Source organism: Bos indicus, chromosome 3, assembly GCF_029378745.1.
Source record: "Bos indicus isolate NIAB-ARS_2022 breed Sahiwal x Tharparkar chromosome 3, NIAB-ARS_B.indTharparkar_mat_pri_1.0, whole genome shotgun sequence".
In the NCBI taxonomy this organism is placed as follows: domain Eukaryota; kingdom Metazoa; phylum Chordata; class Mammalia; order Artiodactyla; family Bovidae; genus Bos; species Bos indicus.
In genome coordinates this window covers 59,364,696-59,379,589 of record NC_091762.1, presented here as the reverse complement: position 1 = coordinate 59,379,589, position 14,894 = coordinate 59,364,696, and the positions used below count along the sequence as shown (strand labels likewise).

The 14,894-nt window shown below is 39.6% G+C and overlaps 1 protein-coding gene across 4 annotated transcripts in view; it reads right to left on the bottom strand.

Annotated features, from left to right (window-relative positions):
- MCOLN3 (mucolipin TRP cation channel 3) overlaps window positions 1-14,894 on the bottom strand; it is a 35,012-nt gene that overhangs the window by 2,332 nt on the left and 17,786 nt on the right. For 3 of the 4 annotated variants that reach the window (XM_070786205.1, XM_019957180.2, XM_019957182.2), the window contains exons 7-12: window positions 9,346-9,445; window positions 6,229-6,341; window positions 5,998-6,147; window positions 2,630-2,731; window positions 2,399-2,521; window positions 1,076-1,282 (exon numbers count right to left, since the gene is read on the bottom strand). In XM_070786205.1, the coding sequence (XP_070642306.1) occupies window positions 1,076-1,282; window positions 2,399-2,521; window positions 2,630-2,731; window positions 5,998-6,147; window positions 6,229-6,341; window positions 9,346-9,445 (795 nt within the window). The remainder of the gene's footprint in view (window positions 1-1,075; window positions 1,283-2,398; window positions 2,522-2,629; window positions 2,732-5,997; window positions 6,148-6,228; window positions 6,342-9,345; window positions 9,446-14,894) is intronic. The other variant, XM_019957183.2, reaches the window with a different exon arrangement.

Genomic DNA, 14,894 nt, shown 5'->3' with positions numbered 1-14,894 from the left:
TAATTACCAATATATAATCCATCAACTCTTGATTGTCTTTCTCTTTATCTATTCACATGGCATCATGTTTCATTACCCCTCTCATGTTCAGAAACAGAAGTCCCCAAATGCAAGGGTCTATGCCAATGTCTTATTGGCATAGACCCTTCCATTTCAGTCGACTGAAGCGACTTAGCAGCAGTAGCAGCAGCATGCCAATAATATATCTAACATGCTACTATTAACGTGTATGTGCAGGCCAAGCTGCTTCAGTCGTGTCCGACTCTTTGCAACCCTATGGACTGTAGCCCACCAGGCTCTTCTGTCCATGGGATTCTACAGGCAAGAATACTGGAGTGGATTGCCATTTCCTTCTCCAGGGGATGTTCCCAACCCAGGGATCGAACCCAAGTCTCCTACATCTCCTGCATTAGCAGATGGGTTCTTGAGCCACTAGCGCCATGTGGAAAGGTTATTAGAAATTTGAATACATATGGATATTTATTCTGCCTTTCCATATTTTAAAGGGCTCAAACTGACTTTTAAAATCCAGTGTGAATAATAGTATTAGTGATTGAGTCGGACACAACTGAGCGACTAAATGATAACATCTTTTCAAATCATGCTCCTAAATGTGGAACATATACATGGCGAGTTCTTGACCTATCAGTTCCTTGACTGTTCTGGAGACCAGGCCTCTGGGGTGATCCCAAGAAAGGAGGGCCTAGCAGAATGATGCATTCCGTTACAGCACACTTCAAATAAAGAGGTCAATTTTTCTTCATGAAAATTGGATTTTAAAAGCTCCCCACAAAATTTTGACCATCTGAAATGTCATGTTTCACTCACCCAATACCTAATGATCCTTACAATGCTAATAAAAGATTAGAAAGCTTGTTTGAAAACACAGTTACTCAAAGACAAAACTTTCAACATTCTAGAAATTCTGTTTCTTGGGATCTAAAATTGAAGTCCTTTTTCTCTACTCAGAAGAAATTACCATTCCATTGATCTCCTCCCCATTAGGTACTGTATTTTATTGACTCTCAACAAGTTCTAGGAAAATGTCACTCCTTGAGGTTCTTGATGAACCTACCTTAATTGTTTCATATGTATCAGTGATCAGTGCAATGAAAAGACTTAAAATCATGTATATAAAAAGGCTGATGAATGAGTAGAGGTAAATTCTGCTAAACAGCCAGACCAGGTAACTTTTTTGCTGCATTTTCGCAAATGTAGCAAACATATCATCTCCATTTATCAATGAGAAAAGACACTCAGAGACCATGTTCAGAGAACGGAACTGCAAAAAAAAAAAAATTCATTTTATTTCATGTTCCCTCCCATTGGAGACTTTGATCATGACTCCATGATAAAAATAGTGGAACTAGATATCCCAAGTTACTCTTTCAAACAAATACCCTCGGGTAACCACAGGCATTTTTTTTTTTTAAACAAGAGAAAATCAAACAAAAGTTTAATAACATGTACACAATGGAGACAACCAAGAAAAGTCATTGCTATAGACATTTGTTTTGTGATCTACATAGTATGTACATGCCCACTCTTTTTCTAGGAACAAGGAGCTCCTTCTTGATGTTCCTTTTCATCAGAGGAGCCTGAACTGAAGAAGAAAAACACTGAGGTACAGACCAGCTCCTCTGAGTCAAGCCTTTACCCTCTCCTTTACTTTTCTGTAGAAAGATATCCTTGAAATGCTTCTGCAGAGCATTCAGGTCTCGAATACAAATGCTCATGCTTCTGTTCTAAAGTTCATTCCATTTAAGATGATGGTATTATAGTCGAGACTATAACTCTAGTAAACAAAATTTTCAAATATTTCTACAAGTTTCTCCCTATACTACTTTTAAAAATAAAGTCACACTTCAATAAAAATTACCTAAATAGCCCATAAATATATATTGATGAATCAAACTGTCAAACCTGGCTTCACTGATGGTAAGAAGGACTAAACTATCTGACACACTCACAAAAGGAGCCGAGGCAACCAAGTGAATCAACCATCCTCTCAAGTTGGTCTTACCTTGCGTGTGTGCTCAGTCGCTTCAGTAGTGTCCAACTCTTTGCGACCCTATGGACTACAGCCTGCCAGGCTCCTCTGTCCATGGGATTCTCCAGGCAATAATACTGGAGTGGGTTGCCCTGCCCTCCTCCAGGGGATCTTCCCAACCCAGGGACTGAACCCACATCTTTTACATGTCTTGCATTGGTAGGTGGATTCTTTACCATTAGTGCCACCTGGTCTTACCTCACCAGTTTAAAAACATGGCAACAGACACAACACCTTCAATGTTTAAGGCTGAGTCACAAAGTAAAATGAGCTTATTTTAAAAGAATAACAAGCCACTGGTACTACCCTGAGAGCTTAATAGCAATAGAGAAAATTGTTTAACAGTACCTTATCATGATAAGGCCCCAGCACAATCCATCCACAGAAGCAATAGCCTAAATAAATCATGGCTGCACAGCAGCAGAACCTGATGACATTGGGCAGTGCCGCCTGGAGGGTGAGAATGAGGAGCTGGGAAAGTAAACGAGGTCATTAGAATCCCTTTATCTTTCAAACAAAGCAGTGCAGTAACTTTGAAAGAGAAATACCAACAGCTTGGAGATCTGTGGAATTCCTTACATTGTATTTCTGAAAAAAACCAAAGTACCGGATAACTCCAAGCCACACAAGCATGGTAGAGGTTCCAAGAAGTATGCTACAGACATCATAACTTGTTAGACTCTAAAACACAGTGGAAAAAAATTATCAGTTATATAGCAGAAATTCATTGGGGCAAAAATTATTTATTGAGTGGCAAAGAGTTGGGCACCATTCTAGGTGCCAAGGACAAAGTAGTGAAGAGACAAAATTCCCTGCCCTCATGAGGTTTACATTCTAGTGGGTGTAGAGAGAGACGATAGAAGTTAATTAGCGAAACCCTTCATACATGGACTGATGGTAAGTGGTGAGGAGAAAATTCAGGGGAGGGGACAAAGGATGGCTGTGCACTGCATTTCAAAAGGGTAACCAGGGAAGGTCTCACTGAAAAGGTGGCATTTGAGCAAAGATATGAAGGGAGTGAGGGAGCAAACCAAGCAAGAATCTAGGGGAAGAGCTTTCCAGCAGAGGGACCAGTATCAGCAGAAGCCCAAAAGCAGGAGGGCATCTGGCAAGATAGTGGGTCTGGCTAGAGAACGATAGGGGAGAGTAAGGAGTCACCGAGGTGAGGGAGCAGGTAGTTTAGAGTTTCACAAATATAATTTAACAACTTTGCCTTTTACTCTGAATAGATGGTGGAGACTGAGAGCTCTGAACAGGAGTCCTGTAATCCAATGTTGGCTCTATGGTTGAGAGCAGACTGTGGAAGAGAGAGATGGCTACTGCAATACTGCAGATGAGAGCTGATGGTGCTTTGGACCAGGCTGGGAATAGTGGAGGTGATGAGGTGATTTCTGAAGGTAGACAAATAGGATTTCCTCTTGGATGAGATACGGAGGAGAGGGAATTAGTAAAAAAAGAGGAGTCAAGGATGAATCTATGTTTTTTTTCCTTGAACAACTGAAAAGAGCTGCTATTAACTGAAATTTGAAAGGCCACAGAGAAGTGAGTTTTGACTACGGAGGAGGAGTTGTTTTATTGTTCAGTCGCTCAGTCATGTCCAACTCTTTGCAACCCCATGGACTGCAGCACGCCAGGCTTCCCTGTCCATCACCAACTCCCGGAGTTTGCGCCAACTCATGTCCATTGAGACAATGATTGTTTTAGGTATGTGAAATTTGTGAAGCTGAGTAGACATTCAAGTGAAGATGTGGAAGAAAGAGTTGGATATTTGACACTGGAGTTCAGGGAATAATTCCAAACTAGAGAAACAGATTTGAAAATCATTGAAAAATAGGTACTCTTTAAGGCAATAGGACAGGACAAGATCACAAAACAAAGGCAGAAAAACGAGGTGTTTAAGCATGGTGCTTTGCAGCTCTGTTACTTAAATAGCTTGGTGAAGTCAGAGGGAACAGCAAAGGGAAGTGAATACCAGCCATGATTCAAGAGAAAGATTAGGTAAGTGACAGCCAGTGAAAAAACTCATCAACAAAGAAAGTGCTTGCAGTGTTAAAAAGCTGCTAATGGGTCAAAATGAGGATAAATAACTGAATATTAGACACAGCAACAGTTACAGGTCATTGGAAAATACATTTTCCGTGCAGCCTGATTAGAACAGATACAAAATAGAACTGGATGAACAGAGTCAGAAACAGTATTAAATACTCTTTTGAGGTCTTTTGCTATGTAAGGAGAGCAGAGAAATGGGGAAGTAGCTGGAGAGAGAACAGGTTGAGATTTTGTCTATTTAGAAAGGAAAAAAAATAAAAAATACATGCTCATGGAAACGCCATGGCAGAGAACAGGAAATTAAGGATGCATAAGAAACAGAGTAAGAATAGCTGAAGCCGTGCTCTGGAACAAGCAAGTCGGGACAGCATCTGATAGGCCCGTGGAGGAGTTGGCCCTGGATAGTAACCTAAATATTATATCCACAGTAAGAGAAAATGCCAAGTGTATGGGCATTGATGCTGATGGGTAAATAAATGAAGTGGGAAATTGTAGATTTCAATTCTGTTTATTATTTGTGAAACAGAGTGAGGTCATCAGCTGAAACAAAGGATGGAAAAGAGGTATTAAAAGTTTCAAGCGCGAAAAAATATGAAATGATCAGCTAGAAGGCAGGGGGAATGCATGGTCTAGAAAAATGTAGAAAGACTGTTGGACACCCTTAAGGGCTCACTGAAGTTAATGGTAGGTGGGATTAGTAAAAATGAAGATATGCTGCAAATCTCCCCCTACTTCTCTTGATTTGTTCCCTAAAGTTAAATATCTATTTCAATGACATATATTACCCTGGCATATGGTGACAGATGCTCCATGGCTTCTAAACTCACTCTCTCTTTCTGAGGTACATGCGCGGGCTGTCTCCTCAGCTCCCCTGCAGTCAGATGTGACTAAATTTTCTCCAGCAGGACTGTACAGAATGAAGGCTGCCATTCTGAGCCAAGGCATAAGACTGTAAGAGACCTACTACCTACCATACCAGGTTTTCCCTTCCATGGGCTGCAACCTGTTCATGAGACAATCCAGCATCAATCATGCAGTCTGGGTGAGCCTTCAACGGTCATCAGAGAAAAAGATGGGAGAAACTTAGATTCCTGAATGACTGTGTGGAGCTGAGTGACTTGCCAGGCTGGAAAACCCACCCTGACAATTACACGAGGGAGAAATAAGCTCTTATCATATCTGAGCTATTGCATTTGAGATCTCTGTCCAGGAATCTGAACCAAAACAGGCTCCCCATGTGGTTCATACTCATCCTTAATTACAGTCGAGGACAGAAAAACATAAATCTGAACAAGATTAGTTTGAACAGTATTTCTTTTTCTTTTTTTTTTTTGCTTTGGGGGAGGGTTGACATACAAGCTGGATTAGTCCTAACTTAAAATGGAAAACTTTGTCGTACATCAATGGTAACAGTAAGAAAATGGGAATATTCTCAATTTGAATGGACAAAGGAAAAACTGCAAGGACTCGAACAATAGTACTTTGGCCTCACTCCCTATCTCCTGCCCACAGTCCAACTCTTTCTATTGAAGATTCTGGCATTCCTTCTAAGAACAACAAAAACAATCTTTTACCTTAGTTATCTTGGTGTGTGTATGACTTTCAGTGCGTGTACGAATTCATAGGCCCCAACCCCAGAGTTCACATTCAGTAGGTCTAACGTGGGGTATTTTATCAGATACCCAAATGACCCTGATTCAGAGGACTTAAATCACACTTTGAAAAACAGCCTAAAATATTTCCTGACTAGATTCTTACAAATTACTGTTATTTCAGGTTTACTCAATATAATGTTTGAAAACAATCTTGTACTCTGTGAATCCTTACATTTTGGAAAAACAAATGACAGTTAAGGCAAATCTGATACTAACAATGACATAAATAGGAAAAAATTTTACCTTAGCGTGAATTTCCATTTTCAGAATTGATCCAATGATGGTCAATATGTCACTAATAATAATCATAATATACCATCCGTTGACAAATTCCATTCGATCAGAAACAGAAACTTCCTTCTTATAATGGAGGAGGAAAAAATTGACAAATTCCTTTAGGAAAAAGAGGGGAGGCACGGTGAATTTCTGTCAATCAAAATGACCAGTGCATTGCTAGAAAGCAGTGACTCCCACCTGCTGAAGCTGAAGTCCTCTCACCACAGATCGAACACACAGGATTAACGAAGCCAAGCATGTCAGAATAACGAAGACATCAAAGATCATCATGTAATGAGTGTTCTTCTGAACTGGAGGAAAGAAGGTTACCTGCTTATGTACTGGAACATCAATGTGGTGACATTTATACTTCTACTACTTTTTTTCCCCCATTTTTAGCCTCATTTATTTTAACAGCTGCATTGTGTTATTTCAGTACAGATGTACAATACTTGATTTGTAAGGACGTTCAGGCTGTCATCTGGTTTCACTACTACAGTCCATTCTCCAGGTCCTCTTTGTGCACAGGTTCAAGAGATTCTTTAGGTGGATGAATATCCAAAGATGGAATCGTTGGGTTAAAGCATATGCATCTTTCTAAAAATAGATCTAAGAAATTGCTCTGCAAAAATATCATGCCAATTTACATACCTACACACATCACACATCTTCTTCATCACTGGACATCAGTATTCATGAATTTGTACCAATAAAAGGAGCAAATGATGTGAAATGCCATTTTTATCATGTACCAAATGGCTGTTGAATGTATTCAAGTACCGTATCTTCCCCTTCCAACTTTTTTGTGTGTTTTAATGCCTAAGAAAAATATGTCTCATTACTTTCCTAGACTTTCTGCTGGCTAGTCTTGCTTGTTATTTTCCCATATTTCTTCAGGACCAAAATGTCAAATTCCAATAACAATCTTACTGTTAATTTTTGGGGGGAATCATGCTGAATTTATAGATTAATCTAGGGAGAATTGACATGTTCATGTTAAATCATTTCACAAAAAACATAATGTGTCAAATCTTTTTTTTCCCATCCTTCAGAAACATTTTCAAGTTTTATATAGATCCTTCTTCATACTCATGCTTAGAATAATTTTAAAAATTCAAGTATTCTTTCCACAAAGATAACAAACAGAAAAAGCTTTGATACAGATTCTTCTGTTAGTATTTAAAGAAGGTTAAAAGTCCTCAAAATCATGTACCAAAGATCTTTAACTATCACCTGTCATCTTTTGTTCTAATACAGTTAGGGTTCCCGCATATCTTACTTAAACATGCTTATCTAGGTATAAAATACTCATTAAGCATCAGGTGTGTTTTCACGTGCTGAGAATACAATGGTGAACAAGACAGATAGAGTCCCTGACCTTGTGGAACTTCTACTCCAGTGAGATAAGAGAAAAAAGTAAACAAGTAAATGAACAGAATACTTCCTGATAGGAGTACGTGATAGGAAGAAAGTAAATCCAAATAGCTACTAAGTCATAGTTTCAGACATTTTTGAAGATTTAACTCCTTTGCACCTCACAGTAACCCCACGAGGTAGGTGTGATCATCCCCACTTTGCAGGCAAGAAAACTGAAGCCCAGAGGGGTCACACAACTTGCCTAAGATTCCATGGCCAGAAAAGTGCAGAGTCAGTGTTCAAACCTTTGCAGTTTGTCTCCAACATCCGTCACTCTGTCAGTGGTTCTTGGCATCTCTTTGGAACTTTAAGAAATGAACATCCTCCTGCCTTACCCTAGCCCTAGTAAATCAGAAACTGCTTTCCTAAGCTCTCCAGGTAACACTAAAATATGAGCACCACTGCTGAGGGAGCTTTGGGAGAGGGAATGGGGAGAAGAAAGGTTTGTTCGTAGGGCACAGTGAAGGAAGGCCTCACCAGAGGCGGTGGCTTTTAGCTGAGACTTGAATGACAAAGCAGAGCCACCCACACAGGAATTCTGGGAATCAGTCCTCCCAGCAGAAGCACAGCTAGGTGAAGAGCAGAGGGTGGCCGTCACATACTCTCTTACAGAGCTTTTCTTACTTAACAAGTTGGGCTGCTCTCTGCTGATGGAAAGAACTCAAGACTATACTGTAATGAAGCAACCCAAAATTTTGTCAAGAGGCATCTAAATGATATATGAAGGACTAAATCTACTTCAGAAAAACTTAAAATCCAAGAAACAAACATTTGAGAGAAAGCTTATGTCCCAGGCACCTTCATATGCTCTCATTTTCCCTGTTCCCAAGTACGTGAAGTATTAAGATGTTTACAGATGACAAAACAGGCTTGCGTTTCAAATAAACAATTTTGTGATTGAAATTTTATAATTGAAGTTTGTGAGTCCAGATCTTCATATATTTGAAGTTACCTATTAGTGAAAAGAATACTAAAATGAAGACATTTTATTTCATTTATTCATGCTATCTCATTACTATTTCTGAACTTTGTGAATCCATTAGTAGGGAACCCTAAAGTAATTATTATCCAAGTATGGTCTGAATAAGGACTCACTGCACATTCCTGGGTCTCACCGCCAGACCTACTGACTGTCTTGTGTGAAGCTGGGAAAACTGCATCTTAGCAGGTACTTGGAATGGTGCTTCTGCTTACTAGAATCCAAGATCCTCTGACCTAATCATTAAAGTCAAGCACGACACACCACTACAAGGAACTAGGGAATGAGATCAATTCTTTCCAGTAGGTTTCGTCTAGTTCAGCTCCAAAATTCTCAGTGATACTCAGTTTATACTCGAGTTTGTGTCCATATTTCTAGGACTGTACTCTGTCCTTATGTCATCTACTTTTTGACCTGGATAGAAGATAATTATAATGTGTTGGATATTTCAGGGTCAAATCCTACCTGAATTCTCCCTGGATATATGACCAAAGAAACCAAAATTCACTTCTGAGCCTTAGTTTCTTTATCTGTAACAATAGGGATGCTACCTATCTCAAAGATATTTTAAAACTCTGAAGTAAGGAAAGTGTAGCTCAAAGTACTTATGCAATAAACACTCAATAAATACTGGTTTGAGTAGATGTAAATTTTTTGTTGTTGTTGGGGGAATTATAAGCACTTTTTTTTAGTAAGGCCTAGCCAGTGAAGGCTCATGGAAAAGGCAAGAAAAACCATTTAAATTACTAATAACTTATGAATTACATGAATGGAACATTAGATAACTAAAATGAATTAGGGACTTGGACATGATCCAGTTCTTTCATTTGATGTTCCACATATCCTTGGGACGAGTAATTTAACAACCATTTAATATTATTTAATAACCATTTTGAAAACTAGTAAAATTCATTACTTACTTGATCCAGATACATGCCAGTCTTTACATTCTCTGATAGAGATATCATTATCTAAACTTATCTTAATTCTTCCACTGTGGGCTTTGTTGTCAAAAGTTATCTGTGAAGAACAGGAAAAGGGTCAAAAACATACCTACTACTTTTAAAGCCAAGGTGCCGCTATGCATTAATTAGGAAACAATTCTCCCAAAGTTACAGGAAACCCAGACCCTCAACTCTCACCTGATGCTAACTCCATTCAACCTAAGTTCCCTTTATTTCTCTGTGAGCTGAGAAAGTTGAGTGAGATCTTCCATAAAGAATGTTTAGTCTCTAAAAATCCTAAGTTTCTAGGATAGTATTCAAGCCTTGATCTGCCTCTTGAGAAATTTGTATGCAGGTCAGGAAGCAACAGTTAGAACTGGACATGGAACAACAGACTGGTTCCAAATAGGAAAAGGAGTACGTCAAGGCTGTATATTGTCACCCTGTTTATTTAACTTATATGCAGAGTACATCATGAGAAACGCTGGACTGGAAGAAACACAAACTGGAATCAAGATTGCCGGGAGAGATATCAATAACCTCAGATATGCAGATGACACCACCCTTATGGCAGAAAGTGAAGAGGAACTCAAAAGCCTCTTGATGAAAGTGAAAGTGGAGAGTGAAAAAGTTGGCTGAAAGCTCAACATTCAGAAAACGAAGATCATGATATCCGGTCCCATCACTTCATGGGAAATAGATGGGGAAACAGTGGAAACAGTGTCAGACTTTATTTTTCTGGGCTCCAAAATCACTGCAGATGGTGACTGCAGCCATGAAATTAAAAGACGCTTACTCCTTGGAAGGAAAGTTATGACCAACCTAGATAGCATATTCAAAAGCAGAGACGTTACTTTGCCAACAAAGGTTCGTCTAGTCAAGCCTATGGTTTTTCCTGTGGTCATGTATGGATGTGAGAGTTGGACTGTGAAGAAGGCTGAGTGCTGAAGAATTGATGCTTTTGAACTGTGGTGTTGGAGAAGACTCTTGAGAGTCCCTTGGACTGCAAGGAGATCCAACCAGTCCATTCTGAAGGAGATCAGCCCTGGGATTTCTTTGGAAGGAATAATGCTAAAGCTGAAACTCCAGTACTTTGGCCACCTCATGCGAAGAGTTGACTCATTGGAAAAGACTCTGATGCTGGGAAGGATTGGGGGCAGGAGGAGAAGGGGACGCCAGAGGATGAGATGGCTGGATGGCATCGCTGACTCGACAGACGTGAGTCTGAGTGAACTCTGGGAGTTGGTGATGGACAGGGAGGCCTGGCGTGCTGCGATTCATGGGGTTGCAAAGAGTCGGACACGACTGAGCGACTGATCTGATCTGATTCAAGCCCTGAACCACTTGTAAAACAAGAGAACTTCCCCCTCCTCTCACTCTAAGCACCTCTAGATGTCCTCCTGAGCAAGTACAAGCACATGTTTCCCCTTCTCCCAGCAGAGCCTTGGCTAGGGACAGATTTTTAATGTTGTTCTTACTAACACAGATGCTCATTATTTCCGTCTTGAAACATTTCAGGTGGAGCTTTTTCAATTTTCCTTCTAAGATTCATTTTCCTTGTCATTCTGGAACCATATGTACAATACTACAAGGAATGTGGTCACAGGGAACCAACAGTATGTCTGGCTTCAATGATAAGTGTTTGGGGACACCAGGCACCAATAGGACAAAGCCACGCCAGGATACCTTTCATAGCTCTTCCACTGTCTCCCTCTTCAAACTCCCCCCACCTTCTCCTTGCAGACACCTGGAAGGCAAACTAAGGAAATTAGTCTGGTTTGGGGGTTTTGCTTTCATTTTTGGTGCCTCTTCTCTCAAGTCCTAAAGTAAAAGGAAAGTTCTTTTCAAGTCTGCCATTTGCGATGTTAGTCATTCAGCTGTGCCTGACTTTGTGACCCCATCGACTGTAGCCCGTCAGGCTCCTCTGTCCATAGAATTCTCTAGGCAAAAATTCTGGAGTGGGTTGCCATTCCCTTCTCCATGGACTCTTCCAGACCCAGGGATTGAACTTGGGTCTCCTACATTGCAGGCAGATTCTTTTCAGTTCAGTTCAGTTCAGTTCAGTCACTCAGTCGTGTCCGACTCTTTGCGACCCCATGAATCGCAGCACGCCAGGCCTCCCTGTCCATCACCAACTCCCAGAGTTCACTCAGACTCACGTCTGTCGAGTCAGCGATGCCATCCAGCCATCTCATCCTCTGGCGTCCCCTTCATCAGAGTCTTTTCCAATGAGTCAGCTCTTCGCATGAGGTGGCCAAAGTACTGGAGTTTCAGCTTTAGCATCATTCCTTCCAAAGAAATCCCAGGGCTGATCTCCTTCAGAATGGACTGGTTGGATCTCCTTGCAGTCCAAGGGACTCTCAAGAGTCTTCTCCAACACCACAGTTCAAAAGCATCAATTCTTCAGCACTCAGCCTTCTTCACAGTCCAACTCTCACATCCATACATGACCACAGGAAAAACCATAGGCTTGACTAGATGAACCTTTGTTGGCAAAGTGATGTCTCTGCTTTTGAATATGCTATCTAGGTTGGTCATAACTTTCCTTCCAAGGAGTAAGCGTCTTTTAATTTCATGGCTGCAGTCACCATCTGCAGTGATTTTGGAGCCCAGAAAAATAAAGTCTGACACTGTTTCCACTGTTTCCCCATCTATTTCCCGTGAAGTGATGGGACTGGATGCCATGATCTTCGTTTTCTGAATGTTGAGCTTTCAGCCAACTTTTTCACTCTCCACTTTCACTTTCATCAAGAGGCTTTTGAGTTCCTCTTCACTTTCTGCCATAAGGGTGGTGTCATCTGCATATCTGAGGTTATTGATATCTCTCCCGGCAATCTTGATTCCAGTTTGTGTTTCTTCCAGTCCAGCGTTTCTCATGATGTACTCTGCATATAAGTTAAATAAACAGGGTGACAATATACAGCCTTGACGTACTCCTTTTCCTATTTGGAACCAGTCTGTTGTTCCATGTCCAGTTCTAACTGTTGCTTCCTGACCTGCATACAAATTTCTCAAGAGGCAGATCAGGTGTTCTGGTATTCCCATCTCTTTCAGAATTTTCCACAGTTTATTGTGATCCACACAGTTAAAGGCTTTGGCATAGTCAATAAAGCAGAAATAGATGTTTTTCTGGAACAGATACCACTTCAGACAAAAGATTACAAATAAACTTAGTAAGTCTAGCTACTCTGTTTCCACTCATGTTAGACTATATGTTTCTTCCCATGACAAGCAACCAAGGATATTGATAATGTATTCTCATCTTTATCACTGCGGAGACCCAGCCTCACACAAGAAAGATGCTCAGTACTATTTGAATGAGTCAGAAATCTTTGCCAAGAATAAACCATGCTTTGCCCAAACAAAGAGCCTCAGGGTCTTTCAAATAGTAGGCGCTCATTAAATATCTAATAAACTCTGACTTACTGTCAATCACGTCTAAGCAAGGTTTAGAAGAAACTGAATTCTTTAAATGAAAAAGAAAAAATATACTGAGTGTAACTAATAACATATTAGATAATACAGGAAAAAAGATTAGTGATTTGAAGTCACAGCAGTAAAACTCTTTAAAGTGAAGCACAGAGAAAATATTAGAAAATTAAATCAAAGAAAGAGGACAACTTCAAGTGCCCAAATACACATATTATTGGAATCTCTGAAAAGTAGGGGGAAGGAGATAGAAAAATATTTGATGAAATAACACTGAGTAAATGTCAAACGTAATAAAAACTATAAACCCACAGATCCAAGATATTCAATGAACCCCAAATACAAGAAACATGAAGAAAACTACATAAAGGTATATCAGAATCAAACCACTGAAACCAGAAATGAAGAGAAAAATTTTTAAAGCATCCAGAGGGGGAAAATACATCCCATACAGAAGAACAAAGATGAAGAAGACAGCAGATTTCTCATCAGAAACAATATAAACAAAAGAGCAAATCTTTAAAGTTCCAGGGTAAAAACAGCCAGGCTAGAAGTCTATACCTTATGAAACTACCTTTAAAAAACGAAGGTGAAATACTTTTACAGACATACAGAAGTGAAAAGAACTTATTACTAGCAGATCTGCATTATAAGAAATATTAAAGGAAGCCCTTTAAGCAGAAGGAAAACCATGCCAAGTGGTTTTTATGTTATACATGTAACTGGCACACCATCACTTGAAAGTAGGCTGTAATAAGTTAAATATGTGTACTATGGGGTCGCACAGAGTCGGACATGACTGAAGCAACTTAGCAGCAGCAGCAGCATAAACCATAAAATAACACAACAAAGACTTATAGCTAATAAGCTAACATACGAGATAGACTAGAATCCTAAAAAAACAGTTAATCCAAAAGAAGGCAGAAAAAGAAAGAAACCATATTAATAATTTCATGCAATTTAAATGATATAAGCACCTTAATTAAAAGGTAGAGATTGTTAGGTTGGATTAAAAAAGCAAGACTCAACTATGTATCAAGAAACCTACCTTAAATATAAGATACAAATAATCTAAAAGGATGAAAAAAGATATGCCATGCTAACACTAGTTATAAGAAAGCTGGAATGCTTATATTAACATCAAAGTAAATTTTAGAGCAAAGAATATGATAAGGGTTAAAAAGTGCCATTTCACAATGATAAAAAAGTTCAAGTGAACACAAAAAACCCTAGATGTCTATACACTTAATAAAGAGCTTCAAAATACAAGTTGCAAGAATTTATCAAACTACTATGAATGAATGAATGACAATGCACTACTTTTATATTATGAACCCAACTGGGCACACACAAGACAACCTTAATAAATAGCTGTTGAATCAAACATCTACCACACACCAGATAATTTAGTAGGTCCTTCATATGTGCTATATTTTAACTTCACAACAATTTTGTCAAGTAGGTGGGCATTAATTTGGTTTTACAAATGAGAAAACTGAGGCTCATGCCAATTAAATAATTTGCCTAAAATTACATAGCTACTAACTGGTAAGCTAACATTAAAATCTAGATTTGTCTGACTCCAAATACTTTGGCCACCTCATGCGAAGAGCTGACTCATTGGAAAAGACTCTGATGCTGGGAGGGATTGGGGGCAGGAGGAGAAGGGGACGACAGAGGATGAGATGGCTGGATGGCATCACCGACTCGATGGACACGAGTTTGAGTGAACTCCGGGAGTTGGTGATGGACAGGGAAGCCTGGCGTGCTGCAATTCCTGGGGTCGCAAAGAGTCGGACACGACTGAGCGACTGAACTGAGCTGAGCTGAACTGAAAGTCCCTGTATGTTACATCAGGATATACTGCCACAGTTCATGTTTATTTATGGCAAAAGTCACACTAATGGCTTTTATTATCAAATTACCTGATAGGATACAGTTTCCACCACAGTTATATGAGATGTACTGCTAAATACACAATGAACAGTCATAGCCGGGGATAATTCTCCAAGAATGCCAAAAATATAACATCTGCATGTGGCTAAAGGCCAGGATGCTTTTACATTGTAATGTGTTATGGGAAAAGATCTGCATTT